Here is a 14,554-nt window from a genome sequence, read left to right on the forward strand (position 1 = left end):
TTGCAAGCCACATCTATTCTTTCTAGGCATTAGACTTGCTGATAAAGGAAGTAATGGGGTGGCTAATGGTAGAGGGCAAAACACAATTGTATTTGGAGTTTTAAAAGTGTGTGTGGTGGTTTATTATTGCCCAGTGGAGCGCTTAAACATTACCGTGGTTTGGGATTTATTTGCAGCTTGAAATCTATGAAATGATTGGACAAGCCATCAGCAATTCACGCCGTGCGGGGGGTGAGGTAAGATTTGCGTCTCAAGAAGCTTTTTTCACTGTTTTTGTGCTGGTGTATTTCGGCATTTGGATTGACACTATTTTGTGCCCTTTTTTTTTTTTTCTTTCCCCCCCTTCACTTTTGGGATGATAGCATTATCAGAACTTCCAGCTGCTCGGGGCTTGGTGTTTGCTAAACAGCCTCTTCCTCATCTTGAACCTCAGCCCCACGGCCTTGGCTGATAAGGGAAAGGAGAAAGATCCATTGGCTGCTCTTCGTGTCAGAGACATTATTGCCCGTACTAAGGAGGGCGTTGGGTCTCCCAAACTAGGACCTGGGAAAGGGTATGTATATACCCCACCGAAGTAATCGTTGTCCCTGTGTTTAACCATGCCAGCAAGCAACTGCTACGGGGTCTTGTTGGTCTCTTGAAATTTTATCCGCGTTTGTAATTCAGGTCTTGATTCTTGAAAAGAAGTCATCTTCTTCAGTTTAGCAGTCACTTCACTCAATTTAAAATATATATAGATATATATTTCCCCCCTGAAATTACATTGTATCCTTGATGTTTCTGTAGGCATCAAGGGTTTGGTGTTCTGTCAGTGGTGCTAGCAAATCATGCTATCAAATTGCTGTCATCGCTCTTTCAAGATCTGCAAGTGGAGGCATTGCACAAGGTATGTAGGTAGCATGTATGTTCCTGTGAAACGATTTGCCTTCTCCACTGAAACACACGTTAAATTCTCTTTTCAATGCCGTCCTCCAGGGCTGGGAGAGTGATGGTCCGCCAGCAGTGCTGGATATCATGGCTCAAAGCACATCCATCCAGAGAATTCAGCGGCTGATAGATTCTGTGCCACTCACTAATTTGCTGCTGACTTTGCTATCTACTTCCTACAGAAAGGTAGGAACTAGCGTAGAGCTAGAGAACTTCTGTAGCTGAACCACTCCTACTACGTGTCATCTGCACGGAAAATTCTCACTTTACAAACTGTGACTATGCTAGGGAGAATTTAGAGTTCTTCTTTCAGAAGCTGTCAACCGGGGCCTCTCTCTTTCCTCTTTGCAGAGACTGTTAATTTCACAAACTTGTTCTAATAATTTTTTTCTGTAAGCTCAGCGGTATTTGTGAGTTTAGTGAGAAGATGAAAAAGCTGTGTTCAAAACGGGTGCTGTTGTGTTAGAGCTGTTACTTGAAGTGTTGCTTACAAGCTTGGCACAGATTATTTGTTTTCAACCATGCTGCATAATTTTGCATACAACTTAAGGGGGAGAAGCCTTGAAAAACTGTTAATAAATTAGTCGAGACAAATTTGCTAGAAGAAAATTTAAAGGCATTAGGAAGTTACTCTTGGTTTCAAATTCTTATCTTTCATAATCCTAAAATTTAACTTGTTTTTCTGTTTTTCTAAGGCTTGTGTCTTGCAGCGTCAGAGGAAGGGCTCCATGAGCAGCGACGCAAGTGCCTCCACTGATTCGAATACTTACTATGAGGATGATTTTAGCAGCACTGAGGAGGACAGCAGCCAAGGTAATAGAGTTTGCAGCAAGCAACTTAAGTCAGGATTTTACGCTGTCTTTCAGATTTAGTGGAAACCTGGCTACTGGTCTTTTGCCTTCTTGCGCTGGAATGTCATGTAATGCTGAAAATATGAAACAGTTTGTAAGATCTGTTTGGCAGAAGTAGTGCTGACTGTACTCTTTTATGTAAACTAAAGCCAGAGTGGCTGGGATTTGGCAGTATTTGCTTAAGAGGAGGGTGGAAATAATTTCTTCTTGTAAATTCCTGCTGGAGTGCTGTAAAAGTGCTTAGCCTTGCAATTTGGAAAGGAAAAAGGAAGGTAGCAGACGCCTTAACTGTGCTCACTGAAACTTTTTCAGTCCTTTTCTAAGCTGAGTAGTTTGCATAAGCTACTTGCTTATAATATGCTTTTGTTTTTCCTGCCTCCTGCGTTAGATGACGACAGTGAACCAATCCTCGGGCAATGGTTTGAAGAGACAATCTCTCCGAGCAAAGAGAAGGTGGCCCCACCGCCACCCCCTCCACCGCCACCTTTGGAGAGCTCGCCTAGAGTGAAAAGCCCTAACAAACAGACTGCTGGAGAGAACGGGAACATCCTGGCCAGCCGCAAAGATCCAGAATTGGTACGGGAAGGTCTTCAGGCTTAATGAAATAACCGATGTGCTGTAGCATTGTTTACTTGTCAGTGGCTAGCTACGTTGACAGACAACATGATAACTGTCAGGTATTTTAAGTACGTTGCTGATGGAGAATCAGTGACTGTCTTGGCTTTGAAGAAAGATGTTTTCTCTACTCTTCCCTCAGGTGGAATGTCACTGTATTTGTCACTGCCAGGGAAGCAAAGACTGTGCATAATATCTATTTGGGTTACAGAGGGAAAACGAGGGCAGAACTATGAGCGAAATGACTTGCTGATAGAACGCTTTTAACTCCAGCTCCGTTGGGTAAAGACGAAAATAAATACTGCAGTCGAGGAGTTAGAGACTTGCAACCTTTTCAGAGAATTCTAAAATCAGTCCTGATATAGAACACAGTGCAGTGAGCTGGATTGCGATGAGTAAACCTGTACTCCGCTGCCAGGGCTGGAGTTAGGGGACTCGATTTATTTTGCCGGTGGTTTAGTTTTTGTTTAATGTTGTCTTACAGTCCCTCTGCTTTTGTTGCTTCTATAGTGTGTTTCTCTTTTCTTTTCAGTTTTTGAGCCTAGCTTCAAACATTTTGAACTTTATCACTTCTTCTATGCTGAACTCCAGGAATAACTTCATTCGCAACTACCTGAGTGTCTCTCTTTCGGAGCAGCACATGGCTACACTGGCTAGCATCATCAAAGAAGTGGATAAGGACGGGCTTAAGGGTGAGTGAGCAGAATTTCTCTGTTAGAGAACACAGGCTGTGGGATTTATAGGTGTATGTTTTCTTAGTTTCATGTAGAAATTTTAAATGTAGGAGAGCAGCGGTAGTAAACGGCTTGATCCCTGTCTTACAGGCACGTCAGATGAGGAGTTTGCTGCTGCGCTGTATCACTTCAACCATTCCTTGGTCACCTCAGATCTTCAGTCCCCTGCCTTGCAGGTAAGTCTGCGATTGAATGTATAGATAAAACGGAGAAGTGTTAGTGTCTGTTAATGTCTCTACACAGACTCTCCGCACCTAGAGTAGTGCGTTGATGATTCCATTTGGCCCTAGCGTATATTCTTTTGCAAAGAGAGCTTGGAATATTTTGGATCCAATGGGTTGGATGACCTTTGCAGTCATCCAGTACAAAACATCCTGCAGAGTGTAAACTTAACATCTAGAGTTCAGATTACTCCACTGAACTTTGAAGGCAATGAAAGCTGAAAAAGAAATTAGTTTGTATATTTTGGTTTGGAGACTCGCCTCTATCCATGCGTTTATCAAGAGGCTTTCCTGCAGATTTGCTTTGCTGTCAGGACTGATGCCAAAAGGCCTTGGAATTCTCTCAGGGGAGAATCAAATTAATCCCGTTGCTTTCATGTACTAACTTTGTAGCCTCTAGGTTTCTTTGCTAGGTTATGGGCTGACCTGACCTAGTGCTGTAAGTAGAGGTTATAAATCTGCTTACCAATCAGTGAATTCAATCCCTATACTTTTTGTTGATAGTTTTCTACTGCATTTACAATACTCTCTTGGTTTTTTTCTTTTAAAGCAGTTGGACTTTTCAGAAATCTGCCTTTTTACAATATTTGAAAAGAAGCAAGCATTACTGTGATCAGTCAAAGGGGTCTTCTTCCAGATTATTAGATACTGAACATAGTAGCATAATCTATCCTGCTGTGATATTGCAGTAGATGAGTAGAGCTCATTAATGCCATTTTTTCTGCATTGGCATTGAAGTTGAAAGTGTGCTGCATTTTAGGTGGCAAAGTGACAGCGTAAGTGTCCCTCCGTAGCTATGCCATATGTTTGAGATAGGAGAGATATTGCTGTGTGAACCCTTAGGAGCTCTGAGAGCCCTGCTGTTCATTGTCATCTGTATGTTCAGATCATGCTTTTAATTAAAGCATCAGACAGGACTTGCCTCTTCTCAACAAGTCTCTGTTTTATTCCAGAACACGCTTCTTCAGCAGCTGGGAGTTGCCCCTTTTTCTGAAGGTCCGTGGCCTCTCTACATTCATCCTCAAAGCCTGTCGGTGCTCTCACGACTTCTCCTGATTTGGCAGCATAAAGCCACTGCCCAGGGAGATCCTGACGTTCCAGAATGCCTTAAAGTTTGGGAAAGGTGAGATAATTTTATGTTACGCTGGAAGTCAGTCATCTCTTACCTCTCTCATTTTCTCTCGAGTGAAAATTCTCTGGGACCAGCGTAACAAGTGTGCGTGTGTTCTCTGAGCGGTGATGGTATGTGACGCTTGGAGGAGCAGAGGGTCAGTCTTCTGTGTCGCTGGAGTCCTTCACCTAGAGCATAGGAAATGAGACCTAGAATCGGGATTTAAGTGGGTGGAGGCTGAATTACTTACAGCAATGCTGGTTTCAAAAAGGGAAGGCGAATGTTATTTCAGCAGGTTTCTGGTCAGTTCTGTTATGATGGTGCCAAGATTTTTCCTCTCTGTGCCATTACCTGAATGCAAAAGTCTCTTTTGGCTGACTTAAAGCCATAGTGGACAGCCTTTCCTGTGGGGACAAGTTTGTTTCTCTTTTTCTCCCTTTGCGTGATTGTTCATATTTTCCATCAAATGTGTTTGCCGCTAATTGAATTTATGTAGGTTTCAGTGTTTGCATAGTCTCATTCTCATACATAATGTAGTAAATAATTTGTGAAATTGCCGGTATTAGAAGAATAAGCAGAAAAATGTGATTATGAAACTATTTCTCTGACCTCTAATTAAAGAGATTTTAAAGAGGGATCTAAGCAAGAAGAAAAGTAAACTTTATAAACTTCCTCTCTTGTTGTCAGGTTTGTGGGCACATTGAAGCAAAACGCCTTGCAGGGGACTCTTCCCAGTGACACAGAAGATCTGAATGTCGAACATCTCCAGCTGCTGCTGCTTATTTTTCACAATTTCTCCGAGAGGGGCCGCAGATCTATCATGATGCTCTGTATCCAGACAATTGTGGAGCTGACAGTGAACATGGATACCCAGCAATGTTCTGTGCCGCTTATCGTGGCACGTCTGCTCTTGGTATTTGACTACCTGCTCCATCAGTATTCCAAGGCCCCCATGTACCTATTTGAACAGGTAAGATTTCGACATCATGTTCTGGATATTTAGTTGATCACCCAGCAGAAATCTGTAATAGGCAATCGTTTGGTGTGTTCTGGTCTCTCTGGGTAAATCGGTTTTGACGTTGTTACCAGCCTTTGGGGGTTATAATGCGTGACAAACTACAGTTGCTGATTCCTAGCAGCAGGTTCCATTTGAGTGTAAATTCCTTGTGTAACTCCTGTCCTAATAAATCCTGTTAAGGACAGGATGAATGCCTTATCTTTCAAAATCTTGAGTATTTAGGTATTTAGGCACCATTTCACAAATACCTTGTACGCCGTGTCCTTGCTTTAGCTTTTCACTGTTGAGGTTTTTGGCACCGTTCTCAGTAATGGGACGCTAGTGTTTTGTGTGTGGCTTTTTCAGTTGTTGGAAGCTTGACCATTGATTTAGACTGCTCGCTTCAGAATAAAAATCATCAGATGGGGTCCAGGGCTTCCCTCAGAAGCTGGGAATGATTGTGTTTTAGCAACGGTGTTGCTTGTATTTTATGGCTCTCTTTCTGTTGGTGGTGGTAGTGGTGGTATTTTTGCCTCCTACCCCTTAATGACAAGGATGCCATGGGTGGTTTTTTGTTTGTGTTTTTTTTTCTTTTGTTTTGTTTTTTTAACTTAGGTGCAATATAATTTGCTGACTCCGCCCATTGGCTGGGTGAGTGGATCCCAGGACAGTAGCAGACGAACATCTGTCCCACTTTATCATGCGTTTAAAGAAGTGGAAGAAAACTGGACCAAACACTGTTCATCAGGTAAGAAAGAAAATGTGAGGAATTTTTTATTCCAAGATTTGCTTTTACAAATAAATAAGAGCCCTGCCTGTGCCCTGGGGTGGGTAGCTTTTAATGGGCGTAGTTAACAATAGATAAAAATGCATGTAATGCAGGAAAAGTTTTGTTAAACAAAATTATTGTCGTCTAGGAGTATGCTACAGGTAATTCAAAATGAGTGTGTGTTTATTATGCCAGGATTGTATGAGTAGGAAACCCTGGCTGCATATACCATAGGTTAAAAGCACGTATAATGTGTCATGGAGCTGGCTTTGTAGAAGCTGATATTAGTCTTAAAATGTGAAAGGTTGTGGGGATGGAGGAGAGAGGATAACACAATACTGCCTAATTAAAACTCACTTTGAACATTGTTTTCTGTCCTCACGTTCCAGACACAGTTCCACAGCCCAGATTCTACTGCATCCTATCTCTAGAAGCTTCTGAAGATGATCTGAACCGCCTGGATAGCACGGTATTGGGATTTCTGTTTTAAAGACCTTTCTGTAAGCCTTGGGGGCCATGTCGATTTGACAAGCGCCAGGGAAAACAGACAAGAAGAAAAGACTTGATGAAGCAGCTAGAGCAGAAATGTTTCACCAAGTGGAGATAAGAATAGTGGCTGAGTAAGATAATATGGGATTCCTTTTTGTGCCCAATTGCATGTCAGGGAGGTCGGTGTGCAAAATCTATGAAGAAGTCGTGGGCTACTTGTAGTAATGCCTGTGATTCCGGTATGTATGCTATGACAGAGTGCCCTATCATATCCACACTTATTTTTCAGTGCTGCCGAAACATCTGAGACAAAGACACATGGCATTAGACTTGCTTTCTCATCATTTTGCTCCATGTTCTTCCTGGGTTTTGTTTCCTCAATAAATTTGTTGTCATCAAGGTTACAGACTTGCTTCATGCATGCTCCCTTGTAACTAGTTCATTGGTACTCTGACTGGGGAGAGAAATACCCGACAGAACTAACTTCCTGATGTTTTATTTTGCATAGTTTTGGTCTGTGGGTATTCTGAATACTTCAGAGAAGAGCTTGACTGTTTAGAAACGCAGAGCTGTGCAATTTGAAAAGCAACGATCCTGACTTGTCGTCTCTTGCAGGTTTGTGAGGTCCTTTTCTCTAGGACCATGAAGTATGATGAGCTCTACACAGCCCTGACTTCGTTACTTGCAGCTGGGTCACAGTTTGATACACTCAGGAGGAAAGAGAACAAAAATGTCACTGCACTGGTAAGACTGTGCAGCTGTAATGTTGTCTGTGTTGAGGAATAACAAGTTTTCAGACTTAGTATTTTCAAGCAAAGTATTTAACCAAAGTATTTTGGACAGTGGTTGGAGTAATGGGGAATTTAAAAATCCCATAGCTCATGGTAGTGTTTATGGTGGCGGTACATCTCATATGAGTTTTTAATTCATAATGTGTTTTAGACTTGCTCTATGTCCCTGGTAATTCCAGGAGGTCCGGCTAGAATATGACGAAGCGGAAAAATTTTGTATAATATTTCCTTTTTCTCACTCCTCTTTGTTGCATAATTTGTTGTACAATATGACAGAAACTCAGTCCAGCATGTGTTCATCTGATTTGGCACATCTACAGGAGTCTAGAGTGTCTGATGAGATAATTTCAGTAGCTGTAACGATTGAAACTGCAATCTTTCTTTATTAATTTGTCCAACTGTACTTCTGTTTAGGAAGCCTGTGCACTTCAGTACTACTTCTTGATACTGTGGCGGATACTAGGGATTTTGCCTCCATCCAAAAACTACATGAATCAATTGGCTATGAACACACCAGAGATGAGTGAATGTGATATTTTACACACGTTGCGCTGGTCTTCTCGTCTGCGCATCACGTCTTACGTCACGTGGATCAAGGTACAGCCTCATCTTTATAGGGGTGTTTTGTAATGTTGTTGGCAGTAAGAATGTCAGTCTCTTGTTCTTCCATGCTGACTGTGTGTGGGATTTGTTATGTGGGCATGGTGGTGAGAATGGGAACTTGTGTCTGTGTTTTCTAAAGTGTTCTAGTCTGGTAATTGCCAGAGTGGTTAATTTTAGAGCACTTTTAAAGTGTGACAGGTCTTTTTTTGGCCTCTGTAGGATCACCTTACCAAGCAGGGCATGAAAGCTGACCATGCTGCTTCTCTCATTGAATTGGCCTCCAGCAAGTGCAGCTCAGTGAAGTACGATGTGGAAATAGCAGAGGAATACTTTGCTCGACAGGTAAGGTGGTGTGAATTCAATTGTGTTTATGGAGCTTCTGTCTTCGTGGAATGATTTGCACTTACTGTTACGTCCCTTTGTATTTTCAGATATCTTCTTTCTGTGGTGTTGATTGCACAACTATTCTCCAACTGCACGAAGTTCCCAGTTTACAGTCCATTTACACCCTTGATGCTGCAATTTCCAAGATTCAGGTTTCTCTGGATGAGCACTTTTCCAAGCTAGCTGCAGAAACTGATCCACACAAGTCTTCAGAGATAACCAAGAACCTCCTGCCGGCTACGCTACAGCTTATTGACACTTACGCTACGTTTACCAGGTACAGTCCTTAGGGTCGCTAGTAGGAATACAATTTTCTTCTGGCCATAGGGCTTTCTTTGCATTTTGTTTGCTGTTTTCTTAGAGGTAGGTGCTTTTTTTTTTTTTTTTGTAGTCCAGTATAATTGTACTAACTTATGTCCTGTAGAGTTTTGATTATTTTAAAAGAAGAATAAAAAGTAGCTTCTCAAGCCATGTATGTGAAGTTGTTGTTTCCAAGTAGCCTCCTTGTCTGATCTTTCAAGACTTTCTTGCAAGCTTGCAAAACCAGCTTTTCCTCCAAAGGTGAAACCTCCTCTTGCCACTCTCTAGCATAGCGCAACTTAAGGTTATTTCACTGAGATAATATTGAGACTGTCAGACCATCAAGAAAGAGAGGGGGTTTAATTCTTACATTAAGAGTCTGAAGTCTTCTAAACTCTCATTAGAAGCTATGTAGAAGAAAGCAAAAGTAAATCAGCTTTTTCTTTTGAGTGGGTGCTTTTCCTGGTAAGTAGCTTAGAGGAGATAAAAGCCCAGAACTCCCTTAGTAGTGTAACACGAAGTATGGGGCAGAACTTCAGAAGTTTGCTTTCTTATCTGTCACTATAGTGACACACTTAGTTCTGAAATGCAGAGCTGTTTTCTGAAACAAATCCTTTCCATCCTGAATGCAGATCTTACTTGCTCCGGAGCCTCTCTGAAGAGGGCTCCACTGAGAACAAACCCTCTGAAGAGAAGCTACGAGGTTATGCTGCTGTCCTGGCCATTGGATCCAGCCGTTGCAAATCTAATACTCTAGGTGAGCGTACTGGATAGTTCAGATTTCCTTCTCTCTGTAGGTGAAGCTTTCTACGATGCTGCCAACATTCAAAGCTGTATGCTGGCTTCTATGTTCTCGACTGCTTTGTTCGAATGAGGGCATTATCCTGTCAGCAGCAGACTGGGAAGTCTTTTCCTTTCAGTATGCTAAAAAAAAAATCCTGAAAAAGTTGGGCAACCCTTGAAACCGTAACTATCTTGTGGGCTTATCTGCCTTATTGAAATGCTTTTATAACCGTGTTGGTGCTCCGGTGGCGTGGCATAGTAAGGGGAATTGTGAAATGTTGATAGGTTGAAGGCTGCTGCGAGTTAGTATTTTAGCCGTGTTTCCTGTTGTTTTAATAAAGTGAAAAAGCTGGAAGCTCTTGCAAACTTCAGGAATAATTTTGACTTGTAGAAAAGCATGAAACTAGCCCTCAGTAGAATTACAGCTCAACTTAGCTACAGTTGTGTCTTAATCAAATGATCTAGTTTTAAACTGTTGTAGAAGCATTCTGGTTCTCAGTAGGACCCATGAAATTACTCAGTGATTTATGATTCCATGTTAATTCCAGGTCCGACACTTGTTCAGAACTTGCCATCAGCTGTGCAGACTTTATGTGAATCGTGGAACAACATTCATACTAATGAGTTTCCAAACATTGGCTCATGGGTGAGTCCAGCCTCGTGGATTGATCCGGTCTGATCTTAACTCCATAAATTGCTGGGAATGGCAGGCAGTGTGCCTTTCGGTAAAGATAAATGGTTCTGATTTTTGTGCGTGTGTGTCTCAATCCTTAGCGCAACGCCTTTGCGAATGACACGATCCCCGCAGAAAGCTACATCAGCGCAGTTCAGGCCGCCCACCTCGGTACTCTCTGCAGCCAAAGCCTACCTCTTGCAGCTTCCCTAAAACACACCCTTCTCTCCCTGGTCAGACTCACTGGGGATCTCGTTGTGTAAGTGATGGGTTTTTATATTACGTTCTTGCTGCGTAGATCTGTCTGCTCTTCTGAATGTCTGTCTTCATCAGACTGTTAGGGTGCGACGCTTGCTGAACTGGCGCTGTATTTTGAACTAAGCCTTTAACAGAGTTACTTTCAGTGTACAATTCTAAATGAATGAAAAACAGCCTTTCTGTCTTGATCTGGTATCTCCAAAAGTCAGACTCCCTGAGAGAAACCTTCAGTCCTTTTTGTTAAATAGGGACTGGAAGAAACTGAGATGTACACTGAGGCAATATGGATCCACTTAGTCCATTTCTGTTTTGTTATTATTCATTTGTGTGATGTTTTCAGAGCATAAGGAAAAAGAGAAATGAAAGAATGATTATTTTTTTCCCAGGGACTTACTCTAAGATATTCTGAAACAAATAAATAGTTGTTGACACTGCAGACAAGTCCAAAAGCTGTAGTATGCGATAGCGTGACTGTCTAGGAAAATGCTGTAGCTGCATATATGCAAACGTAAAGTGCAGAGTTTTCCAAATGAGAACAGTTTTTCTGAGAGGAAAAATGGCTGCGTTAGTGTATTTATCCTGGCTTTCTAAAAAGGGTTTTTATCACAGGCTTCCATCCAGACTTGTGCCTTACTTGCCTGACTTCTGATTTGTCCAATAAGGGTGTTCTCTGATACATCATACAGAGAGTTAACTTGTTTTCTTTTCTCTTCAAGCTGGTCAGATGATTTGAACCCGCCACAGGTGATTCATTCCCTATTGCCCCTCCTTTTGGAGACCAGCACAGAGAGCGTGGCAGAGATAAGCAGCAACTCCCTAGAAAGGATCTTGGGCCCTGCAGAATCAGATGAATTCCTGGCGCGTGTTTATGAGAAACTGATCACAGGATGCTATAACATACTGGCCCATCACTCTGATCCAAACAGGTAACGGGCTCTGTGGCTTGTAGTTCTCTTCCAAGAAAGCTGTACACAAAGAATTACTACAGTATGTTTAAACATCAGCGTCTGTTCTTGAACAGCACAACAGAAAGGCGAAAAATCAGCTTATTTTTATCTGTTGAAGACTTCTATACTTGTAGACTAAAAATACAAGATATTTTATTCATGTTACCAGAATTTTCAGCACTGCCATTCAGGCAGTGTGGATTTTCATCATCTCTTGTAACTCTAGATGGAGTGTGTATATATTTGGATAGTTTTTTATTTAAGCAAATAGAAAATTATGTAAATACAAGCACAAAATCAAAGCTGAAGATGCCACCCTAACTTGCTTTATATTCCTTTGTCTCTCTTCTTGCTGTTTAAAAGGGTGGCTAATCCCTCCTTTATCGTAGCAAACTAGCCAGATTTGTGCTTCCCACCCCTTACTCTCTGTGTGCGTAGAGGGAATAAGCTTGATGCGCAGATGTTGATTCCGCTCATCCGAAACATAAAACCATTAGGCATGATGATGTTGCATCTGTTTAACACTGATCCTCTCTGGATGGGAGGTATTCAGAGGGAGATCTTCTGGTAGAGAATGTAAACGTAATTGGATTTTACTTGCAGGGCGTGTTGTGGAGTGGGGATGAGCACAGGAGAGAATGGGGAGGAGTAACACTGAAAGAGACTTAAAGTGTAAAAAGAGCAGCCATTTAGAGGACTTTGTAATGTGAGGACTCTGAAAGGTCTAGATTATTCTAGGTTTCTGACTGTGTAACTTGCCTACAGCATCGCATGCCACTTTTTTCCTGAACATTTGGTGGATTTGTTGGTGTTTATGTGTGTGTATTCATCAGTTATTTTTCTCCTGTCTCTTGGAAGGAGAGCTGCTTTCAGCTAGCGGAAAGTTTATGAGAATTGTGTTAGCAAAATTGACCACTTCTTGGCTCTCGGAATTGTTGAAATTGTTGAAATTGCTCTTATATATTCTTACTTAATATGCCTCTTTTGATCCTCAGTGGCCTGGATGAGTCCATCTTGGAGGAATGTTTGCAGCATCTGGAGAAACAGCTGGAGAGCAGCCAGGCCCGAAAAGCCATGGAGGAATTCTTTTCAGAAAGGTGAAGTCACCCTGAAAGTTGTAGCCCAGGGACTTTATTTCCCTTCCTTTTTCTCTTAGCTTGTCACTGTCAACGCCTAAGTGATGTTAATGCCATTGCGCAGGAAAAGGCAGAACCCTGTAAGGATAGGATGCTCGTCAAGCAGCGCACTAGTGTGAGAAGATTTTCTGTGTGGGAAGGGTCTTTGTCACTCCAAATAAAATGTTCAGCGAGTTCTCATAGTGAGCATCAGTGGGGAGTCTTGCAAGATGATTGTTTTGTCAAAGGCATTATAAGGAGGTTTTTGAGAGGTGCTGGTCTATAAGGCAGTTGCAAAATCCCGAGTTCTCTCAGCGCTTCCTCGGGGCAATGGGTTGATAATGTTAAGGGTGGAGGTGGGGTGTTGGCCTGACTTAGAATTATGTAAGCAAATTGTGATGGAAACAGCATAGCACAACAACAGTCTTCTGACGAGATATGAGGGTGAACTGGAGGAAGGGCTTTCTCTGTTAGAAAGGCGACCATTGTCTGGTTTTGCTCTCTACTTGTTCAGCAGTTCAAAATTGAAGCAGTCTGGTGGCTGGCCGTTGTGCTTTGTTAACATGGAAGGGAAAAATAGGCAAGAAAATCTTGAATTTTGGTTTGGAAACCAATACAGGCCCTTGTGTTACTTGATATGTGGAGAACACTGATATGCTGCTCGGGAGCTCATGAGATTTACAGGTTTTAGTCTGTGCTAAGAGTTTGCTTTTTGTCTGAAAGCAATTTCTGTGGCTCGGCTGCTGTGCTGAGCAATGTTGTACAAACTATTACCAGTCTTAAATGTGAGGGCAGACGTAACTAAGTGCAAATGAAAAAAAGGAATGGGTTGACTTTTACAAAGCTGACTTAATTTCCCCCCTCCCTACAGTGGAGAACTGGTCCAGATCATGATGGCGACAGCCAATGAAAACCTCTCGGCGAAGTTCTGCAACAGGGTGCTGAAATTCTTCACCAAGCTCTTCCAGCTAAGTAAGTGATTGTTGAATCTCTTCTGTCCTGCCTTTGTCCACCTTATACTGTTCTTGTATTAGACTGCGATATGAAGATGCTCTAAAGGGAAGCGGAGTGACAGCTTCACGCTTTTAATGGAAAGGCATCTTCAAATGCATTCATTGTAGCATCTGCCCCTCACTAGTCATTTTCTTCACCAGCTGAGAAGAGTCCCAACCCCAGCCTGTTGCGACTTTGTGGCTCTTTGGCTCAGCTGGCTTGTGTGGAGCCTGTACGTCTCCAGGCCTGGTTAACCAGGATGACCACATCCCCACCCAAAGATTCAGATCAACTGGACGTTGTTCAAGAGAACAGGCAACTGCTGCAACTCTTGACAACTTACATTGTTCGGGAAAACAGGTAAAGTACAGCCTTTGTAATTTCTTTTGTATGCTGTTCATTTCTTTTATTCTCTACATATGCAGATTACTTGTGAGTTGCTGATGGCTTCTTGTCGTCAGCTTTCTGTTTGCCAGGCGTGGCTGTTTGCCCTGAAAGCATTGCTGTGTCAGCGCTCTTGCAGCGTGGGGCTTAGCTGTGTTTCAGCGGGTGATGTACCGTGTCTGAAACTTTCTTCTTTTTGATTAGCCAAGTCGGAGAAGGCGTGTGCACTGTTCTGCTGAGTACTCTGATACCAATGGCAACAGAAATGTTGGCCAACGGTGATGGCACAGGCTTTCCAGAACTGATGGTCGTGATGGCAACTTTGGCTAGTGCAGGACAAGGCGCGGGACACCTCCAGCTTCATGGTGCTGCTGTTGATTGGCTAGGCAGATGGTAAGAGCGAACTGTATGCTGCTGTTTGTTCATCTGCATCGCGTAGACTGATATTTTTTGTTTCTTTCCCCTGGTAATTTGGGGACAGAAGTTCATGTTTACTGACACATGCTTATTTTTAGTTTATTGTTTGTTGTTTGGATTATAAAGTGTCTGAGAGAGGCCGATCTGTGTCGCCCTGTTAAGAACAGCCATGTGGTGTCTTTATCTTTTCCA

The 14,554-nt window shown here is 42.3% G+C and overlaps 1 protein-coding gene across 1 annotated transcript in view; it reads left to right on the forward strand.

Annotated features, from left to right (window-relative positions):
- The window catches only part of UBR4 (ubiquitin protein ligase E3 component n-recognin 4), a 78,216-nt gene that overhangs the window by 8,379 nt on the left and 55,283 nt on the right, over positions 1-14,554 (forward strand). The window contains exons 10-33 of the mRNA XM_082328906.1: positions 177-236; positions 363-553; positions 787-886; positions 976-1,113; positions 1,623-1,740; positions 2,167-2,354; positions 2,926-3,085; positions 3,218-3,303; positions 4,302-4,471; positions 5,147-5,429; positions 6,072-6,204; positions 6,615-6,694; positions 7,330-7,458; positions 7,920-8,102; positions 8,328-8,450; positions 8,540-8,769; positions 9,425-9,549; positions 10,124-10,221; positions 10,350-10,507; positions 11,223-11,432; positions 12,449-12,550; positions 13,440-13,540; positions 13,723-13,921; positions 14,150-14,338. Coding sequence (XP_082185032.1) covers positions 177-236; positions 363-553; positions 787-886; positions 976-1,113; positions 1,623-1,740; positions 2,167-2,354; positions 2,926-3,085; positions 3,218-3,303; positions 4,302-4,471; positions 5,147-5,429; positions 6,072-6,204; positions 6,615-6,694; positions 7,330-7,458; positions 7,920-8,102; positions 8,328-8,450; positions 8,540-8,769; positions 9,425-9,549; positions 10,124-10,221; positions 10,350-10,507; positions 11,223-11,432; positions 12,449-12,550; positions 13,440-13,540; positions 13,723-13,921; positions 14,150-14,338 — 3,554 coding nt within the window. The remainder of the gene's footprint in view (positions 1-176; positions 237-362; positions 554-786; positions 887-975; positions 1,114-1,622; positions 1,741-2,166; positions 2,355-2,925; positions 3,086-3,217; positions 3,304-4,301; positions 4,472-5,146; positions 5,430-6,071; positions 6,205-6,614; positions 6,695-7,329; positions 7,459-7,919; positions 8,103-8,327; positions 8,451-8,539; positions 8,770-9,424; positions 9,550-10,123; positions 10,222-10,349; positions 10,508-11,222; positions 11,433-12,448; positions 12,551-13,439; positions 13,541-13,722; positions 13,922-14,149; positions 14,339-14,554) is intronic.

Source organism: Platalea leucorodia (assembly GCF_965183815.1).
Source record: "Platalea leucorodia genome assembly, chromosome: 17".
NCBI classification, from domain to species: Eukaryota; Metazoa; Chordata; class Aves; order Pelecaniformes; family Threskiornithidae; genus Platalea; species Platalea leucorodia.